Source organism: Carcharhinus amblyrhynchos, chromosome 1 (genome assembly GCF_965287045.1).
Source record: "Carcharhinus amblyrhynchos chromosome 1, sCarAmb.v2.hapA, whole genome shotgun sequence".
Classification (NCBI taxonomy): Eukaryota; Metazoa; Chordata; class Chondrichthyes; order Carcharhiniformes; family Carcharhinidae; genus Carcharhinus; species Carcharhinus amblyrhynchos.
In genome coordinates this window covers 82485647-82513283 of record NC_137324.1, presented here as the reverse complement: position 1 = coordinate 82513283, position 27637 = coordinate 82485647, and the positions used below count along the sequence as shown (strand labels likewise).

The window sequence follows — 27637 nt, the reverse complement described above, 5'->3', positions numbered from 1 at the left end:
GATCCTTCCATAAATGCTCACAATATGGTTTTTGACCTTGTGTATTCCCAGAAGTGGCACTATGCTATGAATTATTTTGGATCATAATGGAAAGAATTTCATCTTGCTTCACTCAAATGCAAGTAGTGAGTGCCTTCTACTGGTTATCTCCAAATCAGCACAGACAAGATGCTGATAAGAGTGCTGGTTATGTCATTTACCACAGTTCAAGCAGATGACTGCTGGCGAGTGCACAGGGATCCTGTAAATAGCCACAGTAATTAGGAATGGTGATCTTTTGAAATAGGAAGCACGACTGCAGTGCTAATGACAGCTTTCATTTCACTGTTACTCTGGTATTTTTGGAAAGTGAGGTCTTTGTTTATCAAAGCACTGGCAACACACTCGGACAGCCATTCCACTGTACTGAAGTTTAGTTCCTTACCAATCATTTTCTTTATTTTGTAGATGGGTACACAACAGATGACATTGAATTTCAATGGACAGGTGGTAACTATGCAGTCACAGGAGTAGAGAAGATTGAACTGCCACAGTTTTCTATTGTCGAGTACAAGATGGTTTCAAAGAGAGCAGTTTTTGCTACAGGTAAGCCATTCACCGGCAAGTAAAGGCTATATCAATCATTTATGTTGTTGAGCTCCATGTGTTCTTTCTTGATAGTTAAAGACCCAGATGGATAGAAATGCTCTGCATTGCACCTGTCTTTTAGGCTTAGAATGGGTACAAAGCAAACCAAGTTAGCAGTGGGACCTTTGGGGAAATTAGTCCATGATGAGAAGATTTCAGGCTTTCCCCACTCAAGGTTCTTCAACAACCATCAACTAAAAAGTAAGTCTCAAATGTTGTTGAAAAATATAAACATTGTGGGATTAGGAATGCAGGGTGCTTCCCATTTCTCCCTGACACAGCAATCTGGAAAAAACGACAACATCCCACCACTCCCCAACCATTCATCCCATCCACCGGCAAGCCCATTATCTGGACCAACTCCTATATTTGGAGTTTATCTGGGGGCCATGGGCAGTGTTCCTGTGGATGCAAACGAGGCTAGTTAGGGAATATGAAACTCATATCAGCTATAGATGAGCTTTAGCTGAGGCCCAATGATAAGCTGAGAGGCTGAAAACAAGATCATATTAACTACTAATCAAGACCTTCAAGTAACACAGGCTTTAGTGAGTTAGAAGACATTCTACCAAAATAAAAGATGCTTAGATACATTAACAATAGCCATGTCCATTCAGTGTTAGCTAATAAGCAGGTCTGGGACACACAATTTGGATCTGTAGTGCCACTGTGGGATCTGGGGAATTTCCAAACGGGGTGTACTGTACCTTAGCTGCTTCAGCAACAATCCACACAGGGTCCAGCTAGGAAGACACTCAGCAGGCATGCTATGCATGTGCCAAAAGTGTTCCAACTGGCCAGATTACACAGCCGGAGCAGCTGATTTGATACTGATATCCAAACTTGGACCATGTAGGACCATTCAACTTACTCACTTGCCACTCAATAAAAAAATTCATAAAGCAGCAAGAGGGTCCCATTGCCATCATTGTTTTAAGGACACCAACTTGCATGTAAGTCGATTTACCCTAAATGCATTTATATAAAGAGTCTGAAAGTACTATGCAGTATTTTTGGTGGTGAATCAGTGCATCTTCCCTTTAAGAAGGGCAGGTTGCCTTGAAGGTGGCTGCACCATATCCAACAGCACATACTGCTTGGAATCGTTCTGAATGCTCAGGCAGCCAAATGCAGCCCGTACAGCCCAGTGCTATAATCATGTAACTGAGGAGGCAGCACCAAGTTTATATACTGCCTGTTCCAGCAAAAACAGGCCAGAATAGGCCACAACCAGTGTTTAGCCCTTGTAACTAATGGTGGCCACAAATTGATCTAGCCCTAGTCATAATTTTCATAAGGTGAGCCTATTAGAAGCTTGATACCATTCAGAACAAAGCAACCAGCTTGACTGGCACATCATCTAAAACATTCACTCCCTCCACCAGCAAAACATTGTGGCAGCAACGTGTACCATTTACAAGATGCACTGCTGTAACTCATCAAGGTTCCTTAGGTAGAACCTTCCAAATCCAGAACTGCTATATCTAGAAGGAAAAGGACAACAGACACATGGTAATGCCACCACCTAAAGGTTCTCCTCCATGTCACTCACCATCCTGACTTGGAAACATGTCACCATTCCTTGGTTGGGTCAAAATCCTGGAACTCCCTCCCTAAAAGCATTGTGGGTGTACATACACCACATTGACTGCAACAGTTTAGAAGACAGCTCACAACCACCTTCTCAAGAACAATTCAGGATGGGCAATAAATGCTGGCCTAGTCAGCAATGCTCACATCCTTTGAGTGAATTTTTTAAAATTACTGATCACAGTGATGCCTTGATTACCTGTCCAGTTGTACTCTTGTTCAGTGAGTTATATTTAAGTAGTTGGTGTAATCTGAGTAGTAATGTTTGCATATGAATCTTTGCCTTAGATTTTTCACTCAGAAAATGTATTGACCTTTAATCAGTGCATGTTAGATTTCAATATCCAATCCACAAGTCCAATCCACATATTATTCTCCCCTTGTTTTAAATTACACCTTTTGAGAGGATACGGTCGTTAAATGCCTCTCAAAACATTTAGATGAAGCAGCTGTAAAGTGCTAGGTATATAAACCTCAATGAAACAATTAAACGGATGCAAAAGGCCACCTGGGTGCAGCATAGTAATGAAATCTTCAGGCTCGATTGTGGGTATCTGATTCTCTCCATCTAAGCACCCTCTGTTGTCTATTCGCCAACCATCCCATATCTCCATGCATAATAAGAAAAAAACCTTCATAGAATCCCTACAGTGCAGAAGTCTGCACTGGCCACAATCCCACCCAGGCCCTATTCCCATAACCCCACATATTTACCCTGCTAATCCCCTGACACTGGGGTCAATTTAGCATGGCCAATCAACCTAACCTACATACCTTTGGACCGTGGGATGAAACTGGAGCAGCCCAGAGAGAACCCATGCAGACACGGGGAGAATGTGCAAACTCCACACAGACAGTGTTCTGAGGCCGGAATTGTACGCAGCTCCCTGGTGCTGTGAGACAGCAGTGCTAATACTGTGCCACTGTGCTGACCTTCTCCAAAACATCTTGAGGAGTACTTTGTTAAATGCATTTCAACATTATTCAAGGTTGTTCATTAGATTTGGACATAACTAGGATTATCTGCCATCCTCTTGTTTCTTTTTATATGTAAATTGTACATATGTCTCGCAAAAGAACTTAAAATAATTTCAGCAATTTGGATTGGCTGAGAAAGGAGGACACCTGATCATCATCGCCCACCCCCAACTCCCCAAAAAAGGAGAATAGAGAGAAGGAAAGGGAGGAGGAATGAATTCATTTTTTCAGCTTATAGTTTGTCTTCCTGTTATAATTCTTGCTATTTACATTTGCAAGAGGAAAGTCCGGATTCTGCATAAGCAGATCAACAATCCTCAGCCACACTAGCAAAAATGAAAGGAAAGTTGGTTCGCATCTATGTGAACAATCTTCCCATAGTTCAAGAGGAGGCTGGTCACTCATGACACTGATGACATTAAAGGAGAGTTATTCCTATCACCTTAATCATCTGCCATTATGGAGGGAGTAGGAGGGTTACGGTGAGGCGGTGGGTGGGGGGTAACAACAACAATGGAGGTAGATGAAAGGACAATGGGACAAAGAACCAATGTCAGGTCAACAGCTGAACTCCTCCTTGTCCTGCCTCCACAGGAACATTTCTTTTTTTTAAACTTCCATTCTTGGTGGTGGCAACTTGTCCTCAGACTGCTGTGAAGAACCTGAGCAACCAATTTACTGAAGGACCCTTAAGCACAGTGTTTAGGGGGCTGCACAATGGCATAGTGGTTAGCACTGCTGCCTCACAGTGTCAGGGACCTGGATTCAATTCCAGTCTCGGTTCGTTGACTGTATGGAGTTTGCACGTTCTCCCTGTGTTTGCATGAGTTTCCTACGGGTGCTCCAGTTTCCTCCCACACTCTAAAGATCTGTGGGTTAGGCTGATTGGCCATGCTAAATTGCCCCTTCGTGTCAGGAGGATTAACAGGGTAAATACATGGGGTTACGGGCATAGACCTTGGTTGGGATTGTTGTTGGTACAGACTTGATGGGCCAAATGGCTTCCTTCTGCACTATACAGATCCTGTGATTTTATGCTAGGCCTCTTATTTACATATATAGATTCAGTACCCATTTTAGGTGAGCAGCATGGGCATCTGCGCAGCTGCCAATGTCAGAATACCTTGACACTAGGGTCAATTTAGCATGGCGAATCAACCTAACCCACACATCTCTGGACTGTGGGAGGAAACTGGAGCACCCGGAGGAAACCCATGCAGACACAGGGAGAATATGCAAACTCCACACAGACTGGAATTGAACCTGGGTTCCTGGCACTGTGAGGCAGCAATGCTAACCACTGATTGAACAACGACATTTCCCAAAATTGATTCATAAAACACGAGTCAATTTCTTCACAGAACTCTGCTTTATGATTCGGGTTTACGTTTTTAAAATTAGATTTCATTTCATGCTACAAATGAACAGAAGAAAAGAGACATGCTGATACATAGGAAGAGCCTTTTTAGGCCAAGAAGCCATTACTATAACAGTATGGTCAATCAGAAAGCGGATATTATTTTGCCTCACCAATTTACAAATAGTGTAGCTGATCTCCATTCCTCACTTCCATTCCCTGAATGTTTTACAAAGTTATTGCAAATGTTATTGCTAGATCAAATTAAGAGAACAGTTTGCATAAACAAAGCTTTATTTTCTTCAATTAAAAACAAAAATATGAAAACACTTGGCAGGTCAGACAGCATCTGTGGAGAGAAACAGAATTAATGTTTCAGATCAATGAAGACTCGTCATCAGAACTGAGGGAAGATAGAATGGATTGATTTTGACCAAGTGAAAGGAAAAAGGTGATTGGAATAAGGAAATAAAAGCAAAGTGCTGTGGATGCTAGAGATCTGAAATAAGATGCAGGACAGGAGAGTTTAAATAATAAAAAGATTTAATGGTGCAAAAGCCAAAAAGGTGTGGTAATGGCTACAGTCAATTATTTACTTTTACTTATTTTTCTATTTCTTTTCTTAGGTTCTTATCCAAGACTATCACTGAGTTTTCGACTGAAAAGAAATATTGGCTATTTCATCTTGCAAACATACATGCCCTCAACTTTAATTACAATATTGTCATGGGTATCCTTCTGGATCAATTATGATGCTTCTGCTGCAAGAGTTGCACTAGGTATTTACATAATAGTTAGTAATCCAGAACAGTGTGTGAGATGTTAACATGTTAACTTCTATACTTGATGTATGCAAATGGATATCCAGGATGAGGGCCAATGTGCGCAGCATGGAGGCAAACTAGTGAGATACAAATAATGCTAGGAGCTGGCTGTGTGAACTCAGGTGCTCTTAAAATAACTACAACAGAGAACAGGATCTTCAGGTATGTTAAGTAGACAATGGTGGGGGCGTCGGAGAGACCTCCTCTAGAATATTTGTCTGTAAATGTAATCACTATAGTAAAGTACACCACAGCTGTTACAAGGCCTGTCTACACCACAAAATCTCACTTTGCAGACTAATTTGAGACTTGGCTCGCGGTCTAGTGAGATAAGCTGTGTGAGCCATCAGCTGGTAACAATTTGGTCTTACTCGTGGTGGGAGAGGTGGCAGGGGAGCTGAGTCCAGGCAAGAGGAGTGATGTGGACGTCCAGAGAGAATTTACCGTGCCACCATAGGCAGGAGAGTGGAATTACCGTGTGGCAAGTTTTCATCAGTAGATTCCATTTTAAATCTGGACATAGGAATTTATAGTGGAAGAAAAGTTGACATAAAAGTGTGACAAATTATGTTTCAGCCGACAGAGAGGGTGAATTCTGGCTTCTGGGTGGCAACACATTGCTCCTTATCAATGGCTCACAGCTTTGCTATGCGTCCCACCACCTACCCCACCCAGACTACAGCAGGGATGTGTAGCTGTTATCACCAAGTCACACATAGGGTTAGTTTCCATATCGATGCTGAGAATGCTCAGCTCCAAATCACCAACATCTCTCTCAACTCTCCACTGCCTCTGCGATGTCAGATTTCTCTGCCATCCAGTCTCAGATGCACCATACATCCCTCCAGTTAAATGTCGAGAAGATTGAGATCCCCACCATACGCTTCATATTATTGCCACAGATCCCAACTCCCCAACTCCAACCATTGTCTCAGTTTAAATCAGACTGTTTGCAACCTGGATGTCCCCTAGAATCCCAACTTGGGCTTTTCACTCTGAGGGTGGAATTTTCCTTGTCGGGTGTGTGAACAGGATGGTTTCCCTCCCTGGAGGCAGGTGGGAATTTGCACCATATCGCACAATGCCAGCCTCAGTAATTACACAGTCAAGAGTTTCCCAACGTTTTTTGCAGTGATGGCAGTGATGGCATGTATCGCACCATGATATTCGAGCACCATATTTAAAATGCACCCTGACCTCAACATACCCACTATTGAAGAAGGAGGTGGCCCACTATTTCCAGCACAGATTCAGTGAAGCATCCTTGGAAGTCCTTTGCAACGCAGTGGAGGCCAGGAGGGGATTCTCTACCCAGAGGATGTGAGGAGGAGGCCGAGCTGTCACACAGTTCCTACCAGGGAAGAAGTATCCAGGGCTGCCCTGCAATGCTGTGACTGGATGAATAACCTAAGCCCCTCCACCAGGGTAACTGAACCCTCACGCTCATCACTGAATCATGGAGAGGACATGGATCTCATTGACGAGGGCACCATGCATGTGCCCATGCATAGCACATTCAATGTCTCCAGCCCCACTGTAGTGCTTCCAGTCTTTCGTGTGGCAAGGCCACAGCCAGTACCCGATCCTTTCCACACAGAGAGCTCAGACTGGGAATGGGGAGAAGGAGGGTAGGCATTGAAAGCAGCAGTGAGCATCACATAAGAAATGCCTCTGTGAGCCATATCTTTCTGCCTGCATGGGCTCACCGCACTGGAGGGTGTTGACCCAGAACCTTTGTGGACAACCTGCAATGCATCAATCACATGGTACACAATCCAGTGGGTTATTTGTAAAGTGGAAGTTGGAGAAAGATATCTGAAACCCAATTGCTCTCTATCCCATCTTCTCATTGTGTGCAGAAAATGTTACAGCACAACAGGAGAGAGAGAGAGAGAGAGAGAGCGAGAGCAGGCAGGGGAGGAACCAAACAGAGCCTATGGAGGTGAAAAGGCATGAACGCCTGTTGGAGGCAGCTCATACTGCCACGCACTCTCGCCTGTCCAACCTACTGATATCAGCAGGAAGAGGGTAAGGGAACAAGAGGAAAACCCTGTCCAGCAGTATCTCCAGCCCAGGATCGAGGACACTGGGGAGAAGGAAGAATGTGCCACTGTAACTGCGTCACAGTATTACCTGCACCCTGCACCAGCGCAGAGATGCACCTTGCTGGGTACGAGATGTAGTTCAGGCAGGGCCACAGACACATGCCTGAAGCAGGAGGAGGCAGGGTCAGCCAAGCTCATCGACACTCAGATAACTGCTAGGGAAGAGACAACTGCAACATCAGTATCGAATGACGAATCTCTGGGATGGGCCCTGCACAAGATGCTGGGAAGCTGCAATGAGAGACAGGGTGTCAGAGGCTCAAAACAGAGTGGTACGTGAGGAGTCTGTCTGCCTGCTCGCTGATGAAGTGGAGGATCTATGGGGAAGGTGGTGGGCACCATGGAGAGCCTGGTTTAGCAGAATTCCCAGTTTATTTCAGAAATGCACACAGGCCTGCACTCCATTGCTGGAGCCATTGGTGAACTTTCGCACTGCCTATGTGAGAGGGGAATGGGACTTCAACCTCCCTCCAGTGCCCCTTCTCAAGGTGTCAGGCAGGGGTCCTTGGCCACCTAGAGGAAGGAGGTGCAGCTTTTGCATACCCATGGGACATGCACCATTCAGCCTTGCCCTGTTTGACCATGGAGGGAACAACTTCCCCACCGCAGGACAGTCAAAATAAGGCAGGGCCCTACAGGCCTTGGGTCTCCAGAGGATTGCTGCCAAGGTCATCCAAGACAAGAGGGCAAACTAGTCAGCAAGCTCCGTCCACCCCTCTATGGATGCTGGGGGAGCACCTAGAAATAGTGAGGAATGCAAGATTAACAAGTTTTGATTTGACATGGTTGTGGGGGCGCACTGTGATTGTCAGGGTCCACAGTTGCTGAAGCCTCCATCCTGATTTCCACAGGGTGCCCCGGGCCTTCTTCAAGTAAGTACCAACATATCCACACCATGCTGGTCCAGACATCCTGTCAGACCACGGATGATTCAACCGGGGGCAAATTCTGGTCGAGCCTTCACCTGCATCCTATTAAAGTGAGACAAATCAGGTCTGCTTTAATGTTCCAACAGTGGGAAAGTGATTTTTTAGCTCCAGCCACATTGCCATCACAACCTGCCATTAAACACACCAGGGGGATTGGAAAATTCCATCCCTTATATTCATTACAAAAATTACCTCCTTCTCTTTCTGTGATATTGCCTACATCCATCCATGCTTTAGTCCAGCTACTGTTGAAACCCTCATTCATGCCTTTAGGTTTAATTATTCCAATGACCTGCTGGCTGGCCAAGCAACACTTGTGCCACACAAGTGCCAGGCAATTACCATCTCCAACATGAGAGAACCTAACAATCTCTCATTGACATTCAAAGTAATTACCTGTTCTTCACTATCTTCATCCTGAGGGTTACCATTGACCAGACATTTAACAGGACCAATCATATAAATAGCGTGGCTACAAGAACAGGTCTGAGGTTGGGAATACTGGGGCGGGTTAAGTCACATTCTGACTCTGTAAAGTCTGTCCACCATCTACAACGTACAAGCCATCATCTCAAGATCCCCTGCAAGCCACACATCATCCCTGACTTGGAACAACCTTGCTGTTCCTTTGCTAACCTGAATATCCTGGATCTTCTTTCCTAATAGCACTATGGTTATACCTGCACCAGATAGATTACAGGGGCTCATCACCACCTTCTCAAGGGCGAATAGGAATGGGCAACAAATGTTTCTCTAGCTAGTGGTATTCACATCCCATGGAAGAATAAAATAGAAACTTTCATCACCCTTTGCAAACTTCAGCTCATCCAAACTCTGCTGTCCTCTATTCAATCCAGCAGAAAGTCCATCACCCTGACTTACATTGGCTTCTGGTCTTCTAAAGTTTAAAATTTCAAATTCTACACCTAGACTTGTAATCCCTTTGTGGCCGTACCCCGCCTGTGACTTCCTTCAATTATCTTACCGCCCCCCCCACCCTGAACTTCCTGTTCTTCTAACAATGGTCTAATGTATCCTTTGTCCCCTTACCCCATGCATCAAAGCAGCTACCTAAGCTCTCTACCTGTAAACTTCCTAGTATCCCTTTAAGACCCTCTTTAAAGCTGAGCTCTTTGATCAAGCTTTTAGTCATCACTCCAATTGTTTCCTTCTGTGGTTTAGATTTAAATTCCATGAAGCATCATGAGATTTTCTATGTTATTTTAAAGCCACTGTATTGTTGCAAGTTATTGCTTTTGTGTGCAGATATAAGACATTTAATATTACAGATAAGCATAGATATATTTAAATATTGCATATTGATTTTTATTTCTCCAACATTCCACAGGAATCACAACTGTACTCACTATGACAACTATCAGCACTCACCTCAGGGAAACCCTTCCCAAGATCCCCTATGTAAAGGCCATTGACATTTACTTGATGGGTTGTTTTGTGTTTGTATTCCTGGCTTTATTGGAGTACGCCTTTGTCAACTATATATTCTTTGGAAGAGGACCACAGCTTCAGAAGAAAGCAACTGAGAAATCCACACAGCCCCACGTGAAAAGCAGATTGGGAACCAACAAAGCTCAGGTAAAACACTAGGGCTTGCCATGTGATGATGAGGCGAACAAAATTTGCTCTACATTTTACCAATATGTCTCATCTTTGCTGTATTTTAGAGCTTGAAGAATCATTAGTACATAGGTTTCTTCAGCTCTTAGCTGGTGTGAAATCAGGATGGAGTCATATATGCCAAAAGGAAGTAATGAAATGGAACATATCCCACAGCTAATATTTTCCTGTGTAGATTGTGAAATGCAAGCATTAGGATCACTTATGGGTTGTGGGAGAACTCAAAGCATCCAGCAGAAATCCACGCTGACACAGGGAGAATGTGCAAATTCCACACAGCCACCCAAGGCTGGAATCGAACCCAGGTTTTTGGTGCTGTGTGGTAGCAGTGCTAGCCACTGTGCCACCATGCTACCCTCATCAATAATAATATATTGGAGATTTCCAACAGATCTATCTCAATGTATCAACCAGTGTTAAATGCCCACTAGCGATATCAATGTCCCAGAAATGAATAAAACAAAATCGCTAATTCTACCGCCCAAGATAACTCTGATATCTGGAGTTAGAAATTCATATTCTGAGCAGCTACTGCAGCTTACTATTTAGCACCTGAAATGGTTCACTTTTTGCATTTCAATGATTTACATCATTCTGTATCCTGGTGCTGTGGCACTGCCAATGGTTAGCAAAATAATAGCTGTTGTATAACCTTTTTAACAAATCTCCAACATAAGCTCTGAAGAATACTTACATACGTTACATATGTAATCAGAGCGTAGAATGAATTCTGACTCACAATCAGGTTCAAAATTCAGTAAAACATCCAACTTATCACCACCTTTGCTGAACTATAAATCTTTTTTTTTATTTTCAGAGACCTAAGGCCTGCAGGGAGTCCCTGTATATATTAAGCTACCGTTGTCCATCTGGCTATATTCCTTACATTGAATAAACTTTAAATAAATAGAGACACCTCCCACAGAAGGCTAGGTCATGCAAAACAAAATTTGAGTGTTGATTTTGCATTTTTAGTCATTTTTAATAGCGATATTTGAAATCTGTCTGCAGGTACTCTAGTACCAGTGTGCTCAGGCAGCAACTGGGATGAGGTTGCAGCAGAATGACTACTGTTCTGAACTGAGATTTACAGGTTCAAAAAAAAACAGAAGCTGGGGGCAACTGACTAAAAAAACTGAAGACAATAATGAGTAACTGAAAACCAAGCAAAGACATATGGAAATAATAGCAAACGTATAGATCCCATAACAAAAAAGGGAGGAGGAAGAAGATGTAAGACACAAAAAAGTCAAAAAGATCATGGGGCAATTCTCCTGCTTAAGCAGTGCAGCAGGTCGAGAGGCATCAGCGGAGGCCGTTTCACAGGTTTCCCACTAGACGCACGGCTTCTAAGAGTCTCCCAGCCTAAGGTTTCAGAAGTAATTAGCTCCATGCCGGAAATCAGCACAGAGCTGATTACATTATGGAAATTGCTATTTCCATTTCATTAGCCAGCCCAGGGCCGAAGTCTCTGAGCCCGCTATTGTAGCAGCCCCCTCTCCAGGACTGGTTCACTCCAGCAGGGTTTACTCCTCCTTCCCATTAATAGGGAACAGGTGGTCAACACTGCCGAAGGGAAGAGAGGCCATTGAAGCCCCTCTCCCAGGAGATCAGAGGTAAGGGGCATGCGCCTTGGATAGTGCCAGCCTGGCCATTCCAATCAGGTATGCTGGCGCTGCCCAAGGGGCAACTGGCACTGCCCAACAGGCACTTTGGCACTGTCCACTGGACATCGGGCAGTAGCAAGGGGGTGGGGCCAGTGGGTTTGGGCCTATTGGGGGTGGGGCTTATTGGAGGAACGATCAGTAGGGATAAGGATCCCGCTACCACTCTGCACTGGGATCACTGGCAGAGGGAGGGAAGAGATGATCAGAGCTGGCCATCCAAGATGCAGCGGGGTGATGGTTGAGGCTGCCAGGATGTTGCTATTCTGTGGAACTCACTATCTCAGATTGCAATGGATGCCGGAACATTGAGTAAATTTAAGAAGGAGATTAGTAATGGGTTGAAGGGTTATGAAGAATGGGCAGGAAAGTGGAGTTGAGGCTGAGACAAGATCAGCCATGATCGTATTGAATGGCAGGGCAGGATTGAGGGGCTGAATTGCCTATTCCTGTTCCTAATTCTTATGTTGTGTTCTTATGGACTACAGCAGTTCAAACCAGTGGCTCACCACCACTTCCAGAGGGTAATAAATGCTGCTCCAGCCAGGAATGCCTACATATCCCATGAATTTATTTTTTATTCATTCGTGGGACATAGGCATTGCTGGCTGGCCTGCATTTATTGCCCATCCCTAGTTGCCTGAAGGCAGTTGACAGTCAACCACATTGCTGTGGCTCTGGAGTCATATGCAGGTCAGACCGGATAAGGACAGCAGATTTCCTGCCCTAAACGACGTTAGAGAACCAGATGGGTTTTTCCAACAACCCACAATGGTTTCATGGTCATCACTAAATTCTGAATTCCAGATTTTTTTTATCAAATTCAAATTCCACCATCTGCCATGGCAGGATTCAAACCCAGGTTCCCAGAACATTAGCTGGGTTTCTAGATTAATAGTTTAGTGATAATACCATTAGGCCATTATCCCCCGTATAATTTCTTTTTTTAAAAAACATACTCCAGCACAAGGCACATTTTGTTTGATCAACTTTGGGTTGTAGACAGAATGAATGAAATTCCAGAATACAATGGTACAACTTATCAAAAGCAAGACCAATAATCCATAAATTACAACATTGTGTGTAAAATGCTATTTTGGGAATTTGGTGTAATTTATCTGAATTAAATATCACCATTTTCTATTCTGTTCTTTGTTTCCAAACCCTGGCAGTTCCCTCAGTGCAATGATAGGAATGAGCAATGAAACCAGTGAATGCATTCATACCAAAGAACATTTTTCTCTTCACCTCAAAAATGAGGATTCTACAAATCCTTTAATTTTTTGGGTGTTAATTCCAATAATAGTATATGATGAAGGAATAAATCTAAAGGTTGTTTTTTTTAGCATAAACAAGTTTTTTTCCAGAACAACTGAACATAAATGGATAAATGTGAGGTGATGCATTTTGGTCGATCAAACCAGGACAGGACTCCTCAGTTAATATTAGGGCTTTGGGGAGAGTTATAGAACAAAAAGATCTAGGGATACGGGTTCATAGCTCCTTGAAAGTTGAGTCACAGGTGGACAGAGGGGTGAAAAAGGCATTCAGCATGCTTGGTTTAATTTGTCAGAAATTGAATACAGGAGCTGGGACATCTTGTTGAAGTTGTACAAGACATTAGTAAGGCCACAATTGGAATACTGTGTACAGTTCTGGTCACCCTATTATGGAAAGGATATTATTAAACTAGAAAGAGTGCAGAAAAGATTTACTAGGATGCTACTGGGACTTGATGGCTTGAGTTATAAGGAGAGGCTGGATAGACTGGGACTTTTTTCTCTGGAGCTTAGGAGGCTTAGAGGTGATCTTATAGAGGTCTATAAAATAATGACGGTCTATAAAATAATGATAGCTCACAACAGGGCATGATGGTGACTTTTTATATTTTATAGAAATTTCATACTAATCTATTACTTGCTCAATAAAGTATCGTATTCTTTATCAAGCACTCCTTGACCTCATAGTGAAGCTTTCAGGTTGTGTTGCGCCGGATGTGCAAACTTTCTTCCTAACTTCCAAGTAATCTTTTTGTCCACCAAATTCTTATTCCCAAAAGTTAACAATACTTCGTGAATTATTTGATGAAAGATTTCTGGCTTCCTTCATGGAAGGTAGTAATGGCCTGATCTTGAAAAATGTAAATCAACAGTCTTCCCAAACAAGATTGCTCTGTAATTCTCCATGTCTAGCAACATCTGTGCTTTTTTTTTAATTGAAGATCTGATTAACAAGAGAGGTATGTTGTTAGAAACCACATCTGTATGGATGAAAAGGCTGATCCTCCAAGGGAAGATGACTCTTTTGAAAGATAGTATGCTGTTATCTCTAAACCTGAAGCACATAGAGCTTACATGCTCTGACTATCTAGCCTTCCCTTTAAGGTGTAATAAATTTGCAAGGCACTAATTTAAAGAAATAGTTAAATTTATTAAAACTGTGACTTAGAGTGATCTGTATGCATTTACAATTTAGTTGGTCACTTGTTATCTCATGAAAATCTGCCTCGTAAACCACTCATATTCAAGACATGGTTTTGAATTTGTCAAATGAAATTTTAATTTTCAAAACGGTAGTGCAGTTTATATTTGGAAAGTAAATCTAACTGTAATGTTTCAAAGGCAGATTGGTCCTGATCTCATGGTTGAGGCAGTGTATATTTTCCTGAATGGTTTCAAGCTTTGTGACAGTTTGGAAGTTTTGAAACATATCCACAAAATTTAACCACACTGAAATGACGTCTTGGACAAACTTTAGGAAAAATATTTTTCAAGCTGTGAAATTTTTGAAAGCTGTATATATTTTTTGTTTTAAGCTTCTGTCCTGGTCAGCAGTGCTGTGGCATTTTGTCTTTGAGTTACAACCCAGTTTATGCTGATAGCAATTTGCAGCCACACATGCAAAAAAACTGCATGGATTTTCCTAAAATATAAATAATTCACAACATACAGTTAAAATCTACACTGCCAGCAAAGTGCAACTATTCTGTGGTTAGATTATACTTAAAAATGGCTTGCCTTTGAAAAACTTTGTTGCCGATCTCTAATTGTCTTTGAGAAGTTGATAGTGAACTACCTTCTTGAACTGTTGCAATTCATTTGGTTTAGATACACCCACAGTGCTATTTGAAAGGGAGTTTCAGGATTTTGACCCAGCAACAGTAAAGGAATATGATACATTTCCACATCAGGAAGGTGCGTGGCTTGGAGGGGTACTTGCAGATGGTGTTATTCACATGCATCTGCTACACTTATCATTCTATGTGGTAGAGGTTGCAGATTTGAAACATACTGTTAAAGGACCATGATTAGTTTACTGGAAAGTACGAGATTTACAAGATTTGTAAGCAGAGCTACACTAGAGAAATTTTAGAATTATTAACATGCCTTAAAAGAAAACTTCTCAGCAAAGATGAGAGAGTTGTGGCGAGACTTATTAACTGTGACATTTCAAAGTAGAAGTTTACATTTCAAAGCAGCTTTGTATCATTTCAGACATGGTCCTGAATGTTTGAATCTTCCCAGGAGGAGAAAGGCTTTGATTGTTAGGATGTTGCTTCTGAGATTGCTAGATGATTTTCATACAAACATTCCTGGGCGTTTTCCCTTTTCTGACATTTACAAACTGAAAAAAACTCATAATACACTTAGTGCTTGAATTCTGTACATTGACAACCCAGTTATATCTGGATTAAGTTGCTTGTTTAGCAACAAGGTAACGAACCATTGCTTTCAACCAAAGTGATATTAACAATGGCATCTGTGGAGGTATCTACTACCCAAATTGTTCCTAAAAATAATGTATGACAGCTGTAAATCCTGAAGTTATAATAAGTACATGTGTCCATGCACCCTTTGCAGCACAATCGAGTTTGGGCACTGATTTGTAGAAATAAAAATCAGATGATAGTTTCAGATTAAGAAACTATTATAATGGTGTACTCCCAAGTTAAACAAACAAACTTCGTTTACAAGGTTGCTTCATTAGCTGCATGCTTTGAGCTAATCCATTGTATACTCTTTCTACCTAGAAATGTTTCTTTTCTTAGAGAGATTTCCTATGCTACGTGTTGATTGGATGTTAGGATCACATGACCACATGGCCATGCCCAAGGGTGTAGTGAGGCTGCAGCTGGCAACTTATGTTGTAGTTGGCACTGTTAATAGTGCTAGACTAGCTTTTCAATTAAAAAGAGTAACTATCAGAATAAATTCTGTTAGGTTCTTTCATACTGTATTCTTGTAATGTCTTGGCTGATTGGTTACATAGCAGACTTAGCTTAGCTCTGCACTGCTTTATCAAATGTCCTCTTTTGTGACAATAATAACACTCAGTCTCCTCATTATTCAAGAGTGCGGCTATCTATCCTCACTTTGGTAATATTTCATCTTAAGAATCATTGTCTGATTTCCTCCACTATATCTTTTTGTTCTGTATGGGTGATTGGAATTGTTTCCCATTTGGCAACTGCTTTGGCAGTTTTGGCAGCAAAGCCGACTGCACGTTTCTGTCCTAATTTGTATACAGAACCATGTGTGTTCTCTGCAGCGTCTGTGCATCTTTTTTAATGCTTTCATGGCCAGCACTATCTCCATTGCCCATTTGAAATTTTGTCATCTTCTGCTAGGAATCGGTGCTCATGCCACAAACTAGCCATTCTCACAGCCTGCCATTTAGGGCTGCTCCAAAATCACAATGACCTGATAATTGCTTTAATGTGGTAATGTAAGTCGTGATTTATTCATCTAGGCCTTTCAGTCTTGCGTTAAATTTGTATTTTTGGATTATGACTGATGGTTTTGGTTGAAAAAGACTCTTCACTAATTTGAAGAAATAGTTAAATTTATTAAAACTGTGACTTAGAGTGATCTGTATGCATTTACAATTTAGTTGGTTCCTTGTTATCTCATGAAAATCTGCTCATTGAATGACTTGGAGCTGAGCGCATTGGGGTTGTTAGATGTGAATAAGATTGTAGGTCTGACTTTCACATACATACATTCAGGAGAATTACTTTACAATTTGCCTCCCCTATTTCATTTGCCTGGAAATAAAACCCAAGGTACCACCATGGAGGTGTCGAATGGGCCTATTTGCTCAAAGCAAGACATTCTGGTGAACATAATTTTTCTTTCAGTCTTTGTTTGAAATGTGATTTTCACAGGTTAGGGCTAGAGGCAGCAGCAGGAGCATTTATCCTTGTTGCCAGATGTAAAGATATACACCTAGAGGCTTCTTAAGTTAAACAAAGAAATTTTATTTACAAGGTATTTAATGAGTTGCATGTTTCAAGCTAGTTCATACTACACTCTTTCTAGCGAGAAAACCTCCTCCCCTAAGGTGATTCCCCACACAAGGTATTGACTGATTACGAGAACCACATTACCATTACTCACTAAGGCCGTCTTAAAAGGGCAATCACCACAACCATGTTTTGCATTCTCCAAAAATGTTCATACTTAACTAGAGCACGCTGTAAGAAGAGTTGAGGCCAAATACATAGTAAACATAAAATACTACAATTATTGACCATAATCCCAAGTCTAACAAAAAATTGTGGTAATTCAAATTTCCAGTCTTGTTTTTGAATTTAAAAATCTCATTTCAACAGAGTAAGCCTTGAAATGCTGCTGTTAAGTTCAGCAGTCTTCATGTCAAATACTTACTTGTCTCTACAATAGTGGCAAGGAATATAACATACCTGGAGAATTATTTCACTTTTAATGGATATAAATAATTGACAATTCAGTATTTACTGATATTAGGCACGTGCACAAAATTGCAGTAAAAGTGCAAGAATTAGTAAGTATTTTCTTTCCATTGATCTGAAAAATCCTGGGGTAGTCAAATAATTGAGGATTACATATTTCCAATTTCCATTTCAACCAATTGCTTCTTATAAGACGGTTAACTCTCTGGTGTAGACATTCAGTGTGCAATTGTATTTGTTATTGATGAATAATCATGTTGAAGTGACATCACAAGCAGACTTTTACTGAACGCGTGCTCTATGTCAATTCACAGGAAAGTTGTTCTTAATGGTCCCACCCCAGGCAGTGCATCCAAATGCATCCCAAACAATGGAGGCTTTTTATTGAATGAAGCTGCTGGCCATATTTTGTGACCTGTGAATGGAACAAATAGAAACGTTATTCAATGGAACCCTGAGGCTGCCCACTGATAGTTTCTTAGTGGGAAGCAGTTAGGCGTCTTTTCATTGGTTGCTTTGTTTCATTATGCTGTAGCCAAATCAATATTTTCTAAGTCTCGTCAAAGCTAAAATTAAAGACCTTCAAGTGGGTCAGCTCTTTAAAAAGCAAGATTGATTTTACTGGAAAACACAATACCTCACTCTACCCAATCCAACGCCCTAATAGATATAATTGAACATGATTTCACATTTGGACAGTATTCCTTGACAATGGACAGGCTCCTCATGCTGCCTCCAAAGGGGAAAAAACTTATATTCTTCTTTACATACATGAAATGATGGTCTTTTAAGTGTTATATGCAAAGATTATCAATACATTATATTTTGCTTTCCGTAGTCCTCTGTTATTCATTCTTCATATATTTTGCAATTTCAGTACACTAGTCCTTAATCACACAATAGAAGGCATTATCTGCTGTTCAGTCAATGAATGTTAGACACATCTTTTTCGACCAATTAAGAATACATTGCTTTTGTGAGAGCTGCTAAAATCTTGTTCAGAATAAAATATAATGTTCCAGGGCACTCACATTCTCTATCACCATGGTTACTGGATATGAAGAGAGTTCAATCACAAAGACATTGAAAGCTGAAATCTATTTTTGTTCTAAAATAATAACAGGTTGCTCTCCACAGATAAAAGGAACCTTCAGTCTGTCAATTAAAGCTATTAACTGGGCATCTGCACGCGCTCATTTGCATTTTTTTCAATGCAGCTAGATTAAGTAAAGGCTCAGGAAACTTTTCCACATTTAGACAGTTAAGCAGCTTGTTCACTTGAGACTTTCTTTTTAATTCTTTCATGGGATGTAGGCCTTGCTGGCAAAGCTGGGGTCCGGAGTCACACTGGGGCTAGATCAGGTAATGATGGCACATTCCCTTTCCTAAAGAACTTGTGTTGCAGGTGGGTTTTTACACCATCAGTGATAGCTTCACGGTCACCATTACTGCGGCTGGCATTCAATTTCAGATTTTATTAATTGCATTTTATTCCACAAGTTGATGTTGTGGGTTTTAAACTCATGTCCTCAGAGCATTAGCCTGGGCCTTGAGGATACTAGTCCAGTGATATTACCACTACCTAGCAGTCTTACAAGATCACTGATGCAGTTATGTCGTTACCACAAAAAAAACACATTCTCAAGGATCCCACCAGGCCTTCAGGAGAGTCTGCAGGATCAAAGTGCTGTAAGCTCTGTGTTTGCATATGAAAAAGGACTAATAAATTCTGTTCGCAATCACTCTAATTACATATTTAATATGGGCTCCAAGCTTGAAAGGGCACCTTTACTTTAAGAATAATACATTGTTTCTGAGCTTGAAAAAGAGAAAGCAGACTGGAAGGATGATTCCTAAGAGATTAAGTCTTCATTCCTGGCTCATGGCATCATTGTGACAGCTGCAAGCACGAGCTGAACAAAGATTTAATGAAATATGTGAAGGAAATAGGTTAATTATTGACTACATAATGAGGACATCTAGAAGCAGCATTTCAGATCTCTAAGCTGGCTATGTGGTATGAGGGGGGCTGGTTAGCTCAGTTAGCTGGACAGTTTTAGCAAATGGATCAGAATGAAGCCATCAGCCTATGATTTGATTCCAGTTCTGGCTGAGGTAGACTCAGGACCTGTCTCCTTGCCCTATTAATTGTAAAATACTATGGCAGTTTGGTAAATAGTTGCCAAGAACCTTACTTCAGACAAAGAATTGGAGAAGAAGATACATGTACATAGTGCTTAACACCTTGAGCAAATGGCCACTAGAGTTCTATCAATGGTGCCCTAGATTTGGAGGATGCCTCTTATTTTGGAAAACAGCAGCTTCTCATTCTGTTCTGTCATTCCAATAGGAAAAGTAATGGAAGTATTTACTCTGATGACACCATATTGTGAATTGATTCCGGCCATCCAAGGAAGCTTGTAATTAAGTTGTGGTGGGGGCTTTCTGGTCATATTCAAGCAGCCAGGTCAATTCACTGCCAGTGAGGCAGGCAGAAGAAACTATTTTCCTCAGATCTTCCCAAACAGATAGAATCATTGAAACCCTACAGTGTAGAAAGAAGCCACTTGGCCCCTGCACCAACAACAATCCCACCCAGGCCCTTTCCCCATAACCCTACGTATTTACCCTACCAATCCCCGTAACACTAAGGAACAATTTGTCATAGCCAATCCACCTAACCCACACATCTTTGGACTGTGGGAGGAAACCGGAACACCCGGATGAAACCCTCGCAGACACGGGGAGAATGTGCAAACTTCACACAGACAGTCACCCGAGACCGAAATTGAACTCGGGTCTCTTGCACTGTGAGGTAGCCATGCTAACCATTGTGGCACCTTAATGTGCCAAGATCTGTGTGCCTCATTTCAAGAGAGAATTCAGTTTCCATTTTGATTCACATCTTGCATCCATCCTTTTATTCTCCCAAAAAAAGCAAGGAAACCCCATAGAGTTTGCATATTCCAATTCAGATTCTGATTATCAACTTTTCTAAACAAAGTGCAGTGTAGAAGTTTAACAAGATAAAAAGCAAGAAGCTAAAGAAAAATGGTACCATAATAAGAATTCATCCAAGAAAATCCTGCAGGTGAAGTACTAACAATGTCCCTCAAACTGGGACATAAGAAAGTAAGAACCGGGAGCAGGAGTAGGCCATCTGGCCCTTCAAGCCTGCTCTGCCATTCATGGCTGATCTTTTCATGGATTTACCTGCCCGATCACCGTAATCTTTAGTTCCTTTATTGTTTAAAAATGTATCTATCCTTGCCTTAAAAACATTCAATGAGGTAGCCTCAGCTGCTTCACTGAAGAGGGAATTCCACAGATTCACAAGCCTTTGTGTGACGTTTCTCCTCAACTCAGTCCTAAATCTGGTCCCTCTTATTTTGAGGCTATGTCCCCTAGTTCTAGTTTCACCTGCCAGTGGAAACTTCCCTGCTTCTATTTTATCCATTCCCTTCATAATCTTTTATGTTTCTATAAGATCTCCCCTCATTCTTCTGAATTCCAGTGAGTATAACCCCAGTCTATTCAGTCTCTCCTCATAAGCCAACTCTCTCAACTCTGGAATCAACTTAGCGAATCTCTTCTGCACCCCCTCCAGTGCCAGTATATCCTTTCTCAAGGAACTAGACCAAAACTGTACACAGTACTCCAGGTGTGGCTTCACCAGCACCAATACAGCTGCAATATATCCTCACTATTTTTAAACTCCATCCCTCTAGCAATGAAGAACAGAATTCCATTTGCCTTCTTAATTATCTGCTGTACCTGCAAACCAATTCCTTTAGATTCTTGCACAAGGACACCCAGGTCCCTCTGCACAGCAGCATGCTGCAATTTTTTACCATTTAAATAATAGTCCATTTTGCTATTATTCCTACCAAAATGGATGACCTCACATTTACCAATATTGTACTCCATCTGCCAGACCCTCCCCACTCACTTAAACTATCTATCTATCCCTTTGCAAACTTTCAGCGTTCTCTGCACACTTTGCTCTGCCACTCATATTAGTGTCATCTGCGAATTTTGACACGCTACACTTGGTCCCCAACTCCAAATCATCTATGTAAATCATAAACAATTGCAGTCCCAACACTGATCCCTGAAGCACACCACTAGTCACTGATCGCTAACCAGAAAAACATCCATTTACCCCCACCCTTTGCTTTCTGTTAGTTAACCAATCCTCTATCCATGCTAATACAGTACCCATAACACCATGCACCTTTATCTTATGTAGCAGTCTTTGGAGTGGCACCTTGTCAAATGCCTTCTGGAAATCCAGATACACCACATCCACAGGTTCCCCATTGTCCACTGCACAAGTAATGTTCTCAAAGAATTCCACCAAATTAGTCAAACATGACCTTCCCTTCATGAACCCATGCTGTGTCTTACTAATGGGACAATTTTTATCTGGGAGTCTCACTATTTCTTTCTTGATGATAGATTCAAGCATTTTCCCTACTGTGGAAGTTAAGGTAACCAGCCTATAGTTACCTGCCTTTTGTCTACCTCCTTTTTTAAACAATGGCATCACATTTGCTGTTTTTCAATCTGCGGGAACCACCCCAGAGTCCAGCGAATTTCTGTAAATTACCACTAGCTCATTTGCTATTTCCCCTGCCATCTCTTGTAGTACCCTGGGAAGCGTTCCATCAGGTCCAGAAGAATTGTCTACCTTTAGCCCCATTAACTTGCCCAACACTACCTCTTTCGTGATAATGATAGTTTCTAGGTCCTCACCTGCCATAGCCTTTTTGTCATCAATTTTTGACATGCCATTTATGTCTTCCACTGTGAAGACCAACACAAAATACTTGTTCGATGCCTCAGCTTTTCCTCATTTCCAGTTATTACATCCCCCTTCTCATCCTCTGAAACATCCATGTTTATACTACAACCATTCTTTTTCATTCTATATATTTGAAAAAACTTTTGCTATCTGTTTTTATATTCTGAGTTAGTATACTCTCATAATCCATTTTGCTTTTCTTTATAGCTTTTTTCGTGGCTTTCTGTTGACCTTTAAAGATTTCCCAATCCTCTAGTTTCCCACTAATCTTTGCCATTTTGTACGCATTTTCTATCAATTTGATACCCTCCTTTATTTCCTGAGATATCCATGGCTGTTTATTTCTTTTTCTATAGTCCTTCCTTATCACTGGTATACTTTTACTGAGCACTGTGAAAAATTGCACCACTGTTCCTCAATTGTCCCACCTTAAAATATTTGCTCACAGTCTACCTTAGCCAACTCCTCCCTCATCTCATTATAGTCTTCTTTGTTTAAGCGCAAGACACTGGCATTGAATTTTACTTTCTCACACTCCATAGTTTGTAATCTCACTCAAAATCAGAAAGTTGTCAAATCACTGGTTAAGATCCATTTTCCATATCTTTACAGAAAGATAGCACAGAAGCAGCTTAGGCCTTTGTGCAATTTTGGGAAGTATCTACTGTTTCAAATAGAGATCACTACCCATTACTCTGATCCTCACTCTTTTATTACATTATTGGCCCAATAATTCCAACCTCCTATTAACACTTGCCACAGGGAGCAAAAATTTGAGTGGATAAGATCTTTTGATAGTTATTAAAAATATTAATGTAACATTAGCTAATTAATCGTTGTACTGATGATTGCCTGATCATGCTGGATTTCCCATCAAGCACAGAAAGTATTTTTTAATGCACAGTGATATCATGCTTACCACAGTTTACAATGAAACAATGTATGATAATCCAAGTGTTTTAACAAATTTTAATACTTTAGTATATATTCATTGGAGCTGAGACGAGACTTGTTCGGGACTGATGCTGCTAAAATAAGACATTACTTCACTTCAGTGCTGTTTAATTAGTATTTTGTATTTTTGGCCCTCAAGTGATGTTCACTTGTTTGTTTGACACTGGCAAGAAGGAGTCACAAATTTCCCTTGAGCCACTTTGTCTTATAGCTCAACAACTCAATATTGTTTGCAAGCGATTTTATCTTCCTTAACATGCACATCCAACTGAACAATCACCTACAGTTAGCAGAGCTGTATTTTCTTTCACAAGTTCTGCAAAACACCTTATATAAATTTCACTACGAGTACACCACATACAGATGGATGCTGACAAATTAGTTTTATTAGGCTGTTTATACTTTACTATTCTAGAATTTCTAACAAGAGCATCTCCACTTATATAGATGTTGGAGCAAATTCAGTGAAGACTGATAATGTTTTAATTTTTCATTGGATGGGACATTGCTGACAAAGCCAGCATTTATTATTCATCTGTAATTGCCTTTGCGAAGCCAGTGATGAGTCACTTTGTTGAATTGCTGTAATCCATGGAGTGTGGTGGAGGTACAATCCTGATACTGTTAGGGTTTCCAGAACCTCCGCCTAGCAACAGTGAAGGAGCAGCAACATATTTTCAAGTCAGGATGGTGTGTGATCTGGTGGGGAACTTGCAGATGATGGTGATTCCGTGCATGTACTGTATTTGTCTTTTTAGGTGTTAGTGGTTGCGGGTTTGAAAGGTGCTGTCGAAAGAAACTTTGTAAGTTGCTGCAGTGCACCTTGTAAATGGTGTCTATGTCAGTGCTGGAGGGAATGAATGGGTAACGTGATAGATGAAGTGCTGCTTTCTCATGGATAATACTGAGTCCCCTGAGTATTAATACTCAGCTGCAGCTGCACTCATCCAGGCAAGTTGCAAGTATAGGGACCTGATTAAAATTTATGGCAGGTGTCTTTGACAAATGGGGGCGATTTTCCCAGCCCACTGCACTGCTCCAGCAGTGAGTTGGGAGAATCAGGGGTTTACAGCAGGGGTTTACAACTGCTCTCTACTAATTGGCATCAGGCAGTGCCAAGAGTACAGGGCCAGAGGGGTGTGGGGTCTATTCGGGGATGGGGCATGTGGCGGGGAGACCAGTGGGGTTGGGGATGTCCTGCTGCCACTCTGCACTGGGTTCACAGGCAGAGGGAGGGTCGGTAGTGATCGGGGCTGGCCATCTGGGTGGAGTGGGGGGGAGTCAGCCTGCGGGAGGAGGGTGCTGAATGGGGAGGTTGGGGCTGCCGATGGGGCGGTAGTGGAATTAGGGTTCAGAACTGCTGGGGTTTGGAGAAGCAGAAATTGATGTGGGCTGGTAGGTGAGCGGCTACCCAGAGCTGGTCTGGGGATGTCCAGGAATAAGAAGTCTCACAACACTAGGTTAAAGTCCAACAGGTTTATTTGGTAGCAAACGCCACTAACTTTCGGGACTATGCCCCTTCGTCAGGTGAGTGTCACTCATCTGACGAAGGGGCAGAGCCCCAAAAGCTAGTGGCGTTTGCTACCAAATAAATTTGTTGAATGTTAACCTGGTGTTGTGAGACTTCTTGCTGTGTTCACCCCAATCCAATGCTGGCATCTCAACATGATGTCCGGGAGGCCAGCAATTGGGATGTGGGGGGAGTTGGAGGGGCAGCATTGTGGGATCGCAGAGCTGACCAACGATCGAACTGGCTAGCGAATGGGAGGCCGGCAGTGCCAAAATCGGTGCATGCACAGTGGCCCTCTCAGCGCTATGCAAACAAGATTACAAATAATTAGTAAGGTTGCATTAACCATTAGAATGTAGAATGGAAAACCAAACACTGACCGTATCTGTTATTAATAGGGAGCTAGAATATAAAAGAAGTGTTGCATTGATTTATCACATGTGAGACTGAAAGCTAAATGTTCTTCCAGCAGTGAACATAAGGCAGCTGAATTGCTGCTGTGATTGAAATGAGTGTTTTCACAAGACAGTGGGAGAGACAGATCCACAATTATATTATCATCACGGAGTGAAGCAGTAAGATGCCATGAAGTAGCATGGGACTCAGAAACAAAAGATTTTCATGAAGAGAAAGCAATTGGATAATTTTCCAAGATCTATCTCAGGATAATTTAAAAACTATGGCTGGAGTTACCCAGGTGTTAGACCAGGTTTGAAACTGTCTAACATATCTTGGCTAATTATAAAGGTAAGTACGACAGATCTTCCCCAAGTCTCCATCTCTTGTTCCTAGAGTCAGAGACATTTATAGAGGGTCCCCAGGAGCGAGAAAATTGACCATTGCAAGTTTAAATTTCTGAGGCAATTCTCACATAGGTCTGCTTTTCAGGACTTCAGCAGGGTCCTGATAAACATCTCTTGTCGTTAGTCTAGTCTCCAACAATCTGGGGATTGGGAGATTTGGGTCTTTAGGGAGAGTAAACTCAAAGAAAATCTAGTTATAAAGAATATGCCAATGCTGAGAAGCCATTTTGTGAAATTGAAAAGCTTGAGCCAATCAGTTTAATGATGATATGGATAAATCTTTTTGAAATTTTGCTCCTAGCATGAGATGGATCATAGAATTAGATGTTGCAAATTGAGCTTGTTGACCTGTGACAGATCAGAAATGTCTGATCTGTTTTCAAGGAAAGATCATGCTGCGAGCAGAGCCTCAATACTTACTGCCTCGTGCTTAAAAGCAAAGGCTGGATGTGAACTTTGTAGCAATATCAGAATGTTCAGAAGAGATAAAAACAAATTAAATGCAGGAGGATAGTATGCTAGTCAGGGAGGATCTGACAGTCAATAAACTGCACGCTGTATCCACAGAGGGGAAGTTGCCACAGCTAATTTGTGTAGAAATGTTTGACAGCACAAGTAGAAAAAACAATGATAGTAGCCTGCCATTGATCATTGAGGCATAATGATTAAATCTATATGGAATTGTTTGAGTAGTTTGGGGTCTTCTTCAGAATGAGGATGTTAATCTTGGACAACTTCAAATCAACCAGAATTAAAATGGAAAGAATTGATGTCATTTTTGAAATGCAAAAAACAATTTTATGGAGTGTGTGCAAATTTACTTTTTGTTTCAGTGAAAGGATTTTCCAATATTCTGTACCAGCAGGGTCAGTATAAAGTATCAGATAGTCCAGCCACAGTGCATTGAACTCCCAGTATGAGTAGTAGGTCTTGAAACGCACTGTAGCAATCTGAATATGGTTGACTTCAACGTAATTGATGGGCATAAAACCCACAGTGCGCCATTTCTTTCTGATTTAACTAGAAAATATACCCAATATATTAATAATGGAATATACAAGTAATAGACCAGACGCAGTTGGCAGTCTACGCATCTGGGATATTGGCCAGATTTTATTGTACCAATAACAGTAAGGCTGTTACTGGTACAACTGGGTAAAATTGACAATTTCTAGTGCCTATACATGCACAGTCAAATGGTAAAATATGGAAATTGCTATTAGTAATGTACCTATAGTTTTTGTGTTTTGCTTTTATATGTCTTGCCCATAATCCCATGTGCATGTCCCAATCTTCAGTTAACTTCTAGGACAATGATTTAAGTGTGGTTACTTTGTGTTTTGCCATCTATGAGGATTCTTCAATCTGATTTGAAGAATAGCTTCTCTGTTTCTTGTCCTGCTGACAGACACCACTGACCTTCTTAGAGGCCACGGTATTCAGACACACAGCAAAAGAGTAGCGGGCTCCACAGACAAGCTTACCCACATTCTCTGGTGACTTTACATGAGATGAATGGCGAAAGCCGTTCCTTTGCCACTCACAGTTGTTGTGTGTAGTGTCTATCTCTTTAAGACAGTACAGCAGAAGAGATATATGTCTAATAATAGAGTTCTAAGGAAGGTTTTGCAAGGAAAAGAGGGGTGGAAAAGCAATGATGTTTAGGACGAGCATTTCAAGCAGTAGAACCTAAGCAGATGCAGATTCTGTATCCAATGTGACGTGAAGAGGGACTATAGAAAAAGCTAGAATCACACACAGAGAGGCCTTGATTTAATTACAGGGCAGGATTGTGGCAAAGCAAGTAGCCAGCACATCCAGGAGAGGTAGATGAATGGCAGGTGATTGAACATTGTCAAGGGGTGAGGGTGGAGAGCATTGTCAGGGGTAAGGGAGAGAGTGAACATTATCTGGTGATGAGGGATGAGGTGGCATAGTTGGGTGAGGGAGAGGCTGATCATTATTTGGTGATGCAGGAATGTTTGATCATTGTCGGGTGCTGAGAGAGGGAGTGAGCATTGTCAGGATGAGGGACAGAGTGGGCACTGTCGGGGTGAGGGAAGGGGTGAGCAGTCTCAGGGGGAGGGAGGGAGTGTGCATTGTCAGAGTGAGGGAAGGGGTGAGCAGTCTCGGGGGAGGGAGGG

At 41.6% G+C, this 27637-nt stretch overlaps 1 protein-coding gene across 1 annotated transcript in view; it reads left to right on the top strand.

Annotated features, from left to right (window-relative positions):
• The window catches only part of LOC145349747 (gamma-aminobutyric acid receptor subunit beta-1-like), a 245306-nt gene that overhangs the window by 211335 nt on the left and 6334 nt on the right, over positions 1-27637 (top strand). Inside the window, exons 6-8 of the mRNA XM_080198284.1 lie at positions 448-585; positions 5179-5331; positions 9759-10006. Of these exons, the coding sequence (XP_080054410.1) occupies positions 448-585; positions 5179-5331; positions 9759-10006 (539 nt within the window). The remainder of the gene's footprint in view (positions 1-447; positions 586-5178; positions 5332-9758; positions 10007-27637) is intronic.